At 36.6% G+C, this 13,342-nt stretch overlaps 1 protein-coding gene across 1 annotated transcript; it reads left to right on the top strand.

Moving 5' to 3' along the window:
• Positions 1–1,787: 1,787 nt before the first annotated feature.
• Positions 1,788–2,702, top strand: LOC129503121 (olfactory receptor 4C11-like). The gene has a single exon (XM_055315084.1). The coding sequence runs from the start codon at positions 1,788–1,790 to the stop codon at positions 2,700–2,702; it is 915 nt and encodes a 304-aa protein (XP_055171059.1).
• Positions 2,703–13,342: the final 10,640 nt, after the last annotated feature.

The raw sequence follows: 13,342 nt of genomic DNA, 5'->3' as shown, positions 1-13,342 counted from the left end.
ACTATTATGCCAGTGAGGTAATAAGATAATGTCACAAAATAAATTGTGTTTGCATGTTCATCAGCTTTTTTGGAATATCATCAACCTTGAAATATTGGCCATACTTGTATATACAAAAGAGATACACATAAAGAAGTATACTGTTATAATGTTTAAAAGAAAACACATAAAATCCAAAAATAGTCATTTCTGGAGAGTAGGATCATAAAGTCAATAATTTTGAGACTGATTGTAAATTTCTTTTCTCATTCCTCTGTGTACTTTGAAGAATTAATGATATGAATTGCTTGACAATAAAATATACTTAATAAATGAACACAAAATATTGAAGAACCTTTTAATAATTACCAATAGCAATGACAATATCAAGCATTTGGGGCAGCAATATCATGACTGTAAAATTATTCTGAATTGTTGTTTGTAAGAATGAAAATTAAAACAACAGGAATATCTTGATTGACAAAGGGTCAAATAAATACCACTTAGAAAAATTTTACAATGTCAGTTATTAAATGAACAATTTATCCATGGAAAATATAGTAACATGGGAAGAAGTGTTATAATAATTCCAAGTCAAAATCAGAACACGCTTGGTATACAATGATTTCAATGACAAACTATATATGCTATGAACAAGAACTTGAAACAGAAAAATCATAACATAGTATATTGAATAATGGAATTTTCTTCAAATGGTATTTTTAGAAATAAGACAATTCAGGGTAAAAAGGACCATATATGTGTAAAAACACTGTTTAGGTTATAGACATCATTAAGATTTTTCTACCACATTGAATCCATATGTAGAGATTCTCGATGGCATCAGTTTAATAGAACAGTAAAGATGGTAAATAGGAAATTTCCTCAATTATGACAAACCTCAAAGTTCTCCAGGCTTTTGTTATCAATGACTATCAGTGAATGTGACATAGAACACAAGAGGTAAAAGACTGTCAAAGTAGGTTTTTGTAAAGGATATTTCATCCAAGATACTGATAAGCTCAGAGATGAAGTCAGAGACCCAAAATCAGTGAACTCAACTGAGGATATTTTCTTCAGGAGGGTTCTCCAACAGTATGAGTGCTAAATAATATCGGAATAGTGTTTTTCAGATTTCAAAGCACATAGATAAAATGCATAATACGTGAACTAGATGTGTATATATGTGATCATAAAAATATTTTCATTCTTAGGGAAACTCAAGGTAAAGCAGGGCAACTCTTAGACATAAATTTTCAAATGAAGGCCAAATTTATTTTTTTAAGGATTTTATTTATTTATTAATTAATGAGAGAGAGAGAGAGAGAGAGAGCGGCAGAGACACAGGCCGAGGGAGAAGCAGGCTCCATGCAGGGAGCCAGACTTGGGACTTGATCCTGTGTTTCCAGGATCAGGCCCTGGGCTGAAGGTGGCGCTAAACTGCTGAGCCACCCTGGCTGCCTGAAGGCCAAATTTCAAGGCAGTTAAGGCACCTGACCAAGGAAAGTACAAGTTTTGCCATTTTCAATCTTGGTAGGAATCAAAATGTTTAAAGGATATTGACTTTTTATTCTCCAAATGCAAAGGCTTTGATCCATTTTGGTTAGTTTCTGACTCAATATATAGATCTGGGAGAGGCTTGGACTTCTGCAGATTTACAAAGATTCATAAGGATTAAAGAAATTGGAGGTAACAGAGCAAAAATAAGGAATTGAGAGGTCAGCCCAATGATCTCCCCAAGATGTTACTTCTTTTCTTCTTTTGCAGATTAAGGTCTTATCAAGTTCACCTTACCTATAGACACTACTATGGCGATGAACAGCAGTGTGAATGAATTCATTCTGTTTGGCTTGACACAGGATCCAAGAAAACAGAAAGCAATATTTGGGGTCTTCTTGATGTTTTACCTTGCCACACTGTTGGGAAACTTTCTCATTGTAGTGACTATTAAAAGAAGCAGGACCCTTGGGAGTCCCATGTACTTCTTCCTATTTTACCTGTCCTTTGCTGATGCCTGCTTCTCTACAACCACAGCTCCCAGGTTGATTGTAGATGCCATTTCCCAGCAGAAGACCATTTCCTACAATGAGTGCATGACTCAGGTCTTTTCAGCCCACTTATTTGGATGCATGGAAATCTTCGTGCTGATCCTCATGGCTTTTGATCGCTATGTAGCCATCTGTAAGCCCTTGCGTTACACAACCATCATGAACAGGCATGTCTGCAGTGTGCTGGTGATTCTGGGTTGGGTGGGATCCTGTATCCACTCTTCGGCACAAATTTTCCTGGCTTTGAGATTGCCTTTCTGTGGTCCCAATGTGATTGATCACTATTTCTGTGACTTGCAGCCCTTGCTGAAACTTGCTTGCATGGACACTTATGTAATAAATCTGCTAGTTGTTTCTAACAGTGGAGCCATATGCACGGTTAGTTTCACAATCTTGCTTATCTCCTATGTTATCATCTTGTACTCTCTGAGAAACTACAGTGCAGAAGGAAGGCGAAAAGCCCTTTCGACCTGCACCTCCCATTTTATTGTGGTTGTCCTATTTTTTGGCCCATGTATATTCATGTATACACGCCCAGCAACCACATTTCCAGTAGACAAGGTGGTGGCTGTGTTTTATACCATTGGGGCACCCTTGCTGAACCCTCTGATCTATACATTGAGGAATGCGGAAGTGAAAAATGCCATGAAAAAGTTATGGTGTAGCAAAGTGTGACTTCTCCTGATACATGATATTCAGGGATCCTAATGTATATTCCCTTAACAGGTTGGTTTTCCTTCATGGACAGGAGAGATAGAATATTTTTCTTTGGGGAATAAAGCCAATTAGTAATTTTTAATCATCCTTTTTGTATATTTTATTGTATTAATATCAATAAATAGTAATAAATATATAGACTCCTTATTCTGAGAGGATTGCATTAGAATAAGATTACTTGGGGATCCCTGGATGGCTCAGTAGTTTAGTTGCCTGCCTTTGGCCAGGGTGTGATCCTGGAGGCCCGGGATCGAGTCCCATGTCAGGCTCCCTGCATGGAGCCTACTTCTCTCACTGCCTGTGTCTCTGCCCCATACACCCTCTCTCTGTCTCTCATGAATAAATAAAAAAAAATTTTAAAGAATAGGATTACTTAAATCCAAACCACTTTGAAAAACCTATCATAGACCTTAATGATAGGTTTTGACATCTGGTCATAGTCAGGATGAATATGTGAATATTTTCACATGATAATTTACCTTCCTGGATCAATTTGCTTTCAGAAGGAAAACACTAACTAGTGAGAGAATGATTGTGTGTGTGAGCACACAACAATTCTTCATCTATATTTTATTTTAGAGGTAATGAATGTGGTCAAGGTGTTAATCCATATGTAACTGGAACTTAATGTAGGTGGCTGTCTTGACAACCTGGCATTTGGAGAAGGTGTTCTAAGAGAATTCTGCTCTGAGTCTGTGTCTGAAGCTTGCCTCACTGGGGAATCTACATGGAGGCACCCTCAACCTCTAATAAAAGCTTAAATATTGGTGAAAACCTGTACTGTGACTGGAGAATTTCTCAAAATTCTGTGAGTGGTGAGAGAAGGAGAATCTTGTATTTGGCAGCAATGGGTGGTATCAGCCACTCAGTGGCCTTTTGTGGGGTTTTCCATTGCTTTACATACGGGAGAAAGAAGTGAGCTTACCTCCCTTGACTGCCATGTTTGTTTGTTTGGGTATTAGAAAAAAAAGCTTTCTTTTGGTCCTAATATGGCTGAAAAAATCAAAATTCAGATTATTTAGGAGAACTCAGATTAGAAAGTCTGTTTTACTTCATTTCAATTTTGGTCTTTTGTTTTTTATGAGAATGTTTTAAAATACATATTTTCACTTTTGAAGATCACCCAACTGATATGTATAATACCCACCTGCCACCACCACCACCACATCATAATCTATAATCAAGCATTATCATGTGATGCTTTTTTAGTACCTGAGTTTATAATACCCATGAAATAGGCACCAGGAAATATTACTTTAATTGATATAAGCTAATGAGAAAAGAATGAAATGAACTTCATAAGTATGTGAAAAGTTTCTGCCAATGGAAGCACAATGTTATCCTGTGCCACCAAAGATGCCCAGTATTCTTACATAGAAAGTGGTGGTCGACTAAATACTTAAGACCCAATGAGGACATTTATCAGAGAACGAATGAGGACATTAGAGAAATATTTGTTTGCACTCACAGAAAAGATACATTTTCATGAACAAATTGGTATAATTAAACTGTATCTGCCAATGGGGAATATTTCAAAGTGAATTGCGTGGGGGTTGACATGAAGAAGTAGTCATGAGGAAAGGGGACAAGGAATCACTCCAAGCATTGGAAGGGGAGAAAGGAAAGGAAGTCTGAAAAATCAATTCTTGAGTGTTCAGGGGGAAAAAAGAAAAGGAATTCATTAAAGATCTAAGAGAGCTCTTAGAAAACCATTTTTGTGATGTCAGAGGTGAGGGGAGCCATTTGCAGTTCCCCTCACCTCTACAAGGGGTTGGAGAATTCTTGGTCAGCCAGAAGCTGTCCTAGAACTCACATGATCTATCTCCTTTCCCTCAAGTGTCCCAGAAGTATGTTGCCAGCCAACCAAAACTGAAAACGATGTTTCCTGTATTTTATGCAGCTTCTAGGTACTTTCAGCAAAGAGGAAGTTCAGTGACTGCATTATGTCCAGAAATTTAAAACACTACATTTTCTATGGATCGGGTTTGTTTTTATATTATTAAAAATAATTATGAGCTATGAAAAAAGGAAACGAGTGCACTCTCCTTGCATTCCATCTCCCATGTCCCCATTCCTGCTGTAACTAATGCATTTTTATCTTTTTTTTTAAAAAAAGATTTTATTTATTCATGAGAGCCAGAGAGAGAGAGAAAGAGAGAGAGAGGCAGAGACACAAGCAGAGGGAGAAGTGGGCTCCCTGCAGGGAGCCTCGACGTGGGATTCGATCCCATGTCTCCAAGTCACACCCTGGGCTGAAGGTTCTAAACCGCTAAGCCACCCAGGCTGCCCAATTGATTTTTGTTTTATTCTACATCCTTTTCCTTTATGTTTCTAATGTCTCCCATACACACGGAGTCCTGCAGGAATGTATTTTATTTAGTTTTTTAAAGATTTTTAAAAAATTTATTTATTAATGAGAGATAGACAGTGAGAGAAGCAGATAAACAGGCGGAGGGAGAAGCAGGCTCCATGCAAGGAGCCCTACGTGGGACTCCATCCTGGGTTTCCAGGATCAGGCCCTGGGCTGAAGGCGCCTTAAACCGCTGAGCCGCCGGGGCTGCCCTTACTGAGTTTTGACATACTTTCAAAGCTTTTTTCCAAATTGATAGTCATTTATCTTATTATAATTTATTTTTAATACTTAAATACTTTTTTAATAAATTAATTTTTATTGGTGTTCAATTTACCAACATACAGAATAACACCCAGTGCTCATCCCGCCAAGTGTCCCCCTCAGTGCCCGTCACCCATTCAGCCCCACCCCCCGCCCTCCTCCCCTTCCACCACCCCTAGTTCGTTTCCCAGAGTTAGGAGTCTTTATGTTCTGTGTCCCTTTCTGATATTTCCCACACATTTCTTCTCCCTTCCCTTATATTCCCTTTCACTATTATTCATATTCCCCAAATGAATGAGAACATACACTGTTTGTCTTTCTCCGATTGACTCACTTCACTCAGCATAATACCCTCCAGTTCCATCCACGTTGAAGCAAATGGTGGGTATTTGTCGTTTCTAATGGCTGAGTAATATTAAATACTTTCAACTTCATTCTATATTAAATTACCAAATAGATATTGTTGAATTTGTTTGCATGATAATCTCCGTCCTCTGAACATATTTGTTTATTCTGTGGACATACCCAATTTGATATCATAATATAGCTTTAGATATATTTGCACTTGGTTTTTCTCCCTCTACGCTCCCAAATCCTTGATTCTTCTATACATTCAACCACAGTACTTTAGAATCATTTACTCCGTTTCCATGCAAATCACCTTCAGCAATTATGTTTAGGAATTCACTCAGTGTGTCAATTAACTGGGAAAAATAAACAACTTTAAAAGGAGAGCTCCTTCACTTCCAAATTGTGTAAGTCATCTGATTCAGTTGCTGTATTTTTTTTATTAGGTTTAGTGTCCTTCAATGAAGACTACTCATATTTCTGTTACATCTCATAATTTTATTTTTATTCTGGTGGAGATTTATTCAATTTTATAATTGTCTATTATACTTACATTTGGAAGTATTATTATGCTGGCTTTTGAGTAAGCTCTTTTAATAAGTAGTTTAATCTGCAAGCTGATTGTCTTGGTTTGGGGAAGTAGATGAACACATCAGCGAATAATGACTTGTGTTGTTTTGTGTTGCTTCAACTACTTTATTTCCTTTTCCTATTATTCATTGTTTGACACAGAATTTCCAAAGTGACAGGCTGCTAGACTGAATTTACCTGAAAATTTGCAAATTTGTTTAATCCAAAAATTGTTTAACATAAGATTTTATAATAGGTCATCAGTATATTCAAATAATTAACATGCATATGAAATATGAATGCCTAATTTCTCTTGAAAACCTGGGTGAGGGACAAATTTGGATATATGCCCCTCATTAGGCAACCACACACAAGAACTTAGTCCTGGTAGACTCTAAAGGGGAAAAGATTTGTTCCATTTCTACAGTGTGCAAAGGGCTTAAAATCCTTCTTAAATATCTTTGCACAGTTTGTCTTCATTCAATGTTTTAAATCTTTTAATCTCTGTTAGCATATGGGGTTAAGGACCTGGTATTAAAAGCCAGTGCAGTACATAATAATGACAGCTATAAAAGGTGGCCTTATCTTGTTCCTGAATTTAATGGAACTCTCTTAAAATTAAAGGTAACATTTCCTTTAGACTTCTGGAACATATTCCTTGATCAAGTTAACGAGACTCATTTTACTTTTAGTTTGCTGTAGTTTAATTATAATTCAGACTAAATGTTAAAAAATCCCATGTAGGCATCTCAGAAATAGTTCTTTTTGTTTTATTAATCGAAGTTGATTATCAGGAAATCCTGGCAACAGAAATCAGCAAATTTAGGATTGTGTTGGAAAGCAGAATACGTAAAAAAAATTCCAGGCCTTGTCTGCTAAAATGTATTTACTGAGAGATAGAGGCATGCTGTTACCTGACTACTAATTATAGGATGGCACAGTCTCATGAGTTCTCAATAATAGAATGAGAAACATAAAGTAAATCTAGCATGACATTATTTATTTGATTGACCTTATCAAGTTCTAAAACCTTATATATTTCACAGATATAAAGACATGGACCTCATTCTGAGGTCCTTCCCAGTGTTTGTATTATCGGATCATAATAAAATAAAAATCATCCGAAGGGTTTCTCTAAGATGCAGGTCATCCTACGCTTATGGACTTTTTCTTCTGTATTGAACACGATAGCAATTGTAAAATATAAAGCTAAGAGAAGTATTTTATGGTCAAATATTTTCTAATGCATTTGTAAAGTTCCTTCACAATCAAAACTTAAAGGACAAATAGAAGCTAGCTGCAAAATCTTTTCACAACTATTCCCCCAACTCCTTATAGCACAAAAGTGAGTCAGTGCTCCTGAAAATTTTGGAGTCTGTGTCATTTTTAAGAGACAATAACAACATTCATATCCTTTGTGGTTTCAGGGAGAGTCAGTGGTCTCAGCACTATATAGTCTGACCCTGTGTGTATTTCTGTTCTTGCTTCTTGCAACTCTCTAGCTGGACCATTATGTTCCTGGTCTTTCACAGCTCCTTGATTATACCCCAGGAGTGCTGCATTAGAGTCTCCCTTTCTAGAATTTTCACCCCAGTAATTTTCACATGGGTATTTCCACCTGATCTTTTTTGTTATTAATTGGTTCTAATCATCATTAAACATATTGATTGATATGTTTCAGCAATTTCCCTCAGGAAATCTGAAGAGAATTCAAACACAGTTGAAACGTTACCTGCTAAAAGAATCTTTCTCCTCCTGCCCAGGATGAGGTACCCTCCGTAGAAAAACTGGACCTCTACTTCCAATGATTATGTTCTAATGATCACTATCTGTCTTTTGTTTGCTTCATTTAAATTTAATTGTCATTGATATAGTATATCATTATTTTCAGATGTAGAATTTAGTAATTCATCAGTTGCTATAATACCCAGTACTTATGACCTCATGTGTCCTTCTTAAAGCCTGTCATCCGGTTACCCCATTACCCCAACAATCTCCTCTCCAGCAACCCTCAGTTTCTTTCACATATTAAGCGTCTCTCATAATTTGTCTCCCTCTCTGATTTCATCCTATTTCAACTTCCCCTCCCTTTTCCATGATCCTCTGTTTTGTTTCTTAAATTCCACACATGAGTGAAATCATATGATAATTTTTTTCTCTAAATGACTTATTTTTCTCAGAATCATATCCTCTGATTCCATCCATATTGATGTAAATAGTAAGGCTTAATCCTTCTGATGGCTGCATAATAGTCCATTGTATTATCCACCACATCTTTATCCATTCATCTGTGGATGGACATCTGACTCTTTATACAGTCTGTCTATCTTGCATATTCCTGCTGTGAACATTGGGCTGCAGGTGGTCCTTTGATTCAATACAATTGTATCTTTGGAGTAAATTGCTAGTAGTTCAATTGCTGGGTTGTAGGGTAACTCTATTTTCAAACTCTTGGGGAACCTCCATACTGTTTTCCAGAGTGGCTGCATCAGCATGCATGCTCACTAGTATTGTGAGAGGGTCCTCTTTCTCTGCATCCTCACCGACATTTGTTGTTTCCTGACTTGTCAATTTTAGCCATTCTGACTGGTGTGAGATGGTATCTCATTGTGGTTTTGAGTTGTATTTCCCTGATGTCAAGGCATGTGGAGCATTATTCATGTGTCTGCTGGCCATTTGTATGTCTACTTTAAGAAATGTCTGTTCAACTCTTCTATTTCCTGACAGCAATGTTTTGGGGGTATTGAGTTAAGTAAGATCTTTAGAGATCTTGAATACTAGCCTGATACATCATTTGCAAATACCTTCCCTATTCTGTACGTTGCCTTTTCCTTTGGTTGACTATATCCTTTGCTGTGTGAAAGCTTTATATCTTGATGCAGTCCCGATAGTTCATTTTTGCTTTTCTTTCCCTTGCCTGGAGAGCTGTGTCTAGCAAGAAGTTGCTGTGGCTGAGGTGAAAGATGTTTCAGCTTGTGCCCTCCTCTAGATCTTTGATGGATTCTTGTCTCACAGGTCTATCAACAACTTTTGGGATACTTTTTGTGTTGGTGTAAGAAAATGATCCAGTTCCATTCTGCTGGAATGTGGCTTTCCAATCATTTGTTGAAGACACTATTTTCCATTGGATATTCCTCCCTGGTTTGTTGAAGATTTGAATATTAGTGGACCATAATGATGAGGATTCATTTCTGGATCCTCTATTCTATTGATCTATGTGTTCGCTTCTGTGCCAGGAGTATATTCTCTGATGCTCACAGCTTTGTAATACAGCTTGAGGTCCAGAACTGTGATGCCACCAGTTTTGGTTTTCTTTTGCAACTTTCCTCAGGTTACCTGGGTTTTTTTTCTGGTTCCATACAAATCTAGGATTATTAGTTCCAGCTCGGTGAAAACTACTGATTATAGTTTGATAGAGATTGCATTGAATGTGTAGATTGCTCTGGGTAGCATAGACATTTTCACAATATTTGTTCTTCCAATCATGAACATGGAATTTTTTCCTAATAAATTCTGTCGTCTTTAATTTCTTTCATAACTATTCTGTTGTTTTCAGAGTAGAGAACTTTTTTACCACTTTGGTTAGGTTTTTCAATAGGTATTTTTGATTTTTGGTGCAATCGTCAATGGGATTAATCCCTTAATGTCACTTTCTTCAGTCTTACTGTATAGAACTGCAACTTATTTCTGAGCATTGATTTCATATGCTGCCATGTTGCTGAATATGAGATCTAGCAATATTTGAGTGGAGTCTTTTGGGTTTTCCACGTATAGTATCATGTCATCTGTAAAGAGTGAGAGTTCGATGGCTTCTTTGCTGATTTGGATGCCTTTTATTCTGTTTTTTTCTTTTTTTTTTGTCTCCTTGCTGAGGATAAAATGTCTCGTACTATTTTGAACAACAGTGGTGAGTCGGTATCCCTGCTGTGTTCCTGACCATTGAGAAATGGTATTCTCTGTGGGTTTTTTGTTTTTTTTTTTTGTATACAGCTTTAATGATATTGAGATAAGTTCCATGTATCCCTACAATGTGGAGAGTTTTAATCAGGAAAGGATGCTGTATTTTGTCGAATGCTTTTTCTGCATCAACTGAGAGGATTGTATGGTTGTCATCCTTTCTTTTATTAATGTGATGTATCACTCTGATTGATTGTAGATGTTGAACCATCGTTGAAGCCCAGGAAGAAATCCCACTTGGTCATGGTGATTAATCCTTTCAATGTGCTTTTGGATCCTAATGGCTGTCTCCTGAGAATTTTTGCATCCTTGTTTATTGGGGATATTGTTCTGTATTTTTCCTTTTGGTGGAGTCTTTGTCTGGTTTTGGGAACAACGTAATGCTGGTCTTATAGAATAAGTTTGGAAGTAGTCCTTCCATTTCTATTTTTTGATATAGCTTCCAAAATAGGTATTAATTCTTTAAATATTTGGTAGAATTCCTGTAGGAATCATCTGGTCTTGAGTTCTAGTTTGTTAGGTGATCTTTGATTATTGCTTCAATTTCTTTGCTGGTTTTGATTCTGTTCAGGCTTTCTATTTCTTCTTGTTTCAGTTTTCGTAGGTCATGTGTTTCCAGGAATGCTTCCATTTCTTCTAGATTGCCTAATTGGTTGACATATAATTGCACATAACAATTTATGAAATTGTTTGTATTTCCTTGGTGTTGGTAGTGATCTCACCTCTTTCATTTATGGTTTTATTTATAAAGGTCCTTGATCTTTTGTTTTTGATATGTCAGTCTAGTGGTTTATTGATCTTATTAATTGTTTCAAAGCTCAGCTACTAGTTTTATGATCTGTTCTTTGAGATCCTTGAGATCTCTGTTCTACTGTTCCTTTGATTGTATTTCATTGATTTCTACTCTAATTGTTCTTAAATCTCTTCTCCTGCTGAATTTATACTCTATTTGCTGTTCTTTCTCAGCTTCTTTTGGTATAAGGTTAGATTGTGTATTTGCAACTTTTCCATTTTGAGAAAAGCTTGTATTGCTATGTGTTTCCCTCTTAAGACTGCCTTTGCTGCATCTCAAAGGTTCTGAACTGTTTTGTTTTCATTTTCATTTGCTATCATGAAGATTTCAAATTCTTTAAATTCCTGGTTGGCCCACTCATTCTTTAGTAAACTATGTGCTCTTTAACTCTGATGAATATTTTTCCTTCTAAATTTCCTCTTGTGATTGAGTTCAAAATTCAAATCATTATGGTCAGAAGTAGTTCAGGGAATAATCCCAATCTTTTGGTATCAGTTGAGACCTGGCTTTTGGCTGAGTATGTGATCTATTCTGGAAAATGTTCCATGTGAACTCAGAAAGAATATGTAGTTTCTTGCTTTAGGATGTCATGCTCTGAATAGGTCTGTGAAGTCCATCTGATCCAGTGAGTCATTCAAAGCTCTTGTTTCCTTGGTGATCTTTGCTTAGATGATCTATAATTGTTTTGAGTGTGGAGTTAGAGATCTCTACTATTATTGTATTTTTATCAATGTGGTTTTTTAATTTTGTTATTAATTGTTTCATATATTTGGGTGCTCCCATTTTAGAGGTGAAATATTCATAATTGTAGTTCTTCTTGTTGGATAGACCACTAAATTATGATATAATATCTTTCCTCATCTTATTACAGTCTTTGGTTTAAAATCTAATGTGTCTGATATACAGATTTCTACTCCAATTTAATTTTTTTTGATATCCATTAGCATGATAGATGGTTCTCTTCCTCCTCACTTTTGATCTGAAGGTGTTGTTGGCTCTACAATGAGTCTCCTGTAGATGGCATATAAATTGGTCTTGCTTTTTAATACAATCTGATTCCTATGACATTTGATCAGAGAATTTAGCTCACTTACATTCTGAGTGACTATTGAATGATATGAATTTAGTGCCATTGTAGTACCTGTAAAGTGACATTTCTGTATATTGTCTCTGTTCATGTCTGGTTTATGTTACTTTTGGGCTCTATTTTCACACTTGCCAGGTTGGTTTAGTGATCACAAATTATTTTAATTATTCTTTGTTCTGGAGCTCTTTATTTCTCCTTCAATTCTGAATGACAGCCTTGCTGGATATAGTATCCTTGGATACATACTGTCTTCATTTAGCACCTTGAATATATCATGCCAGTCCTTTCTAGCCTGATAGGTCTCTGTGTATAGGACTGCTGCCAGGCTTATGCTTTTACCCTCATAGGTTTAGGACCTCTTGTCCTGAGCTGCTTTCAGGATTTTCTCTTTGTCTCAGAAATTTGCAAGCTTCATTGTTATATGTTGAGGTGTTGGCCTACTTTCATTGATTTTGAGGGAGACTCTCTGTTCTGTCTGGACTTGAATGCCTGTTTCCTTTCCAAACTTAGTGAAGTTTCCAGTTATAATATGCCCATATATACCCTATTTCCTGCACTCTCATGCATTTCCTCTTCTCTTGGATTCCAATTATGCTAATATTCTTTCACCTTATGGTATCTCTTTTCTCTCAAATTCTCCCCTTGTGATCTAGCAGTTATTTATCTCATTTCCCCCATCAGTTTTGGTATTCTTCATCATTAACTGTCTATCTCTTCTTTCTCATTTATCCTAGCAATTAGAGACCCCACATTTTATTGCATCTGAGTAATAGCCATTTTGGTTTTGACCTAGATTTTAGTTCTTCTATTATGCCGGAAAGGGATTCTCTAGTGTCTCCTGTGCTTTTTCCAAGCCTAGCTAGTATCTTTATAGTTATTATTTTGATCTAGTTCCAACATCTTGCTTCTTTTTTTAAAATTTATTTTTTATTGTTGTTCAATTTGCCAACATATAGAATAACATCCGGTGCTCATCCCGTCAAGTGCCCACCTCAATGCCTGTCACCCAGGCACCCCCACCACCCACCCACCTCCCCTTCCACCACCCCTAGCTCGTTTCCCAGAGTTAGGAGTCTCTCATGTTCTGTCTCCCTTTCTGATATTTCCCACTCATTTTTCTGCTTTCCTCTTTATCCCCTTTCACTTTATCCGTTTTTTAAATAATAAATTTATTTTTTATTGGTGTTCAATTTGCCAACATACAAAATAACACCCAGTGCTCATCCTGT

This window comes from Nyctereutes procyonoides, unplaced genomic scaffold (genome assembly GCF_905146905.1).
Source record: "Nyctereutes procyonoides isolate TBG_1078 unplaced genomic scaffold, NYPRO_anot_genome, whole genome shotgun sequence".
Lineage (NCBI taxonomy): Eukaryota > Metazoa > Chordata > Mammalia > Carnivora > Canidae > Nyctereutes > Nyctereutes procyonoides.
This window is presented reverse-complemented; position numbering and strand designations above follow the sequence as displayed.

Excerpts from the sequence above, each read along its gene's own strand:
- LOC129503121 (XM_055315084.1), top strand. The coding sequence starts at position 1,788 with ATGGCGATGAACAGCAGTGTGAATGAATTCATTCTGTTTGGCTTGACA.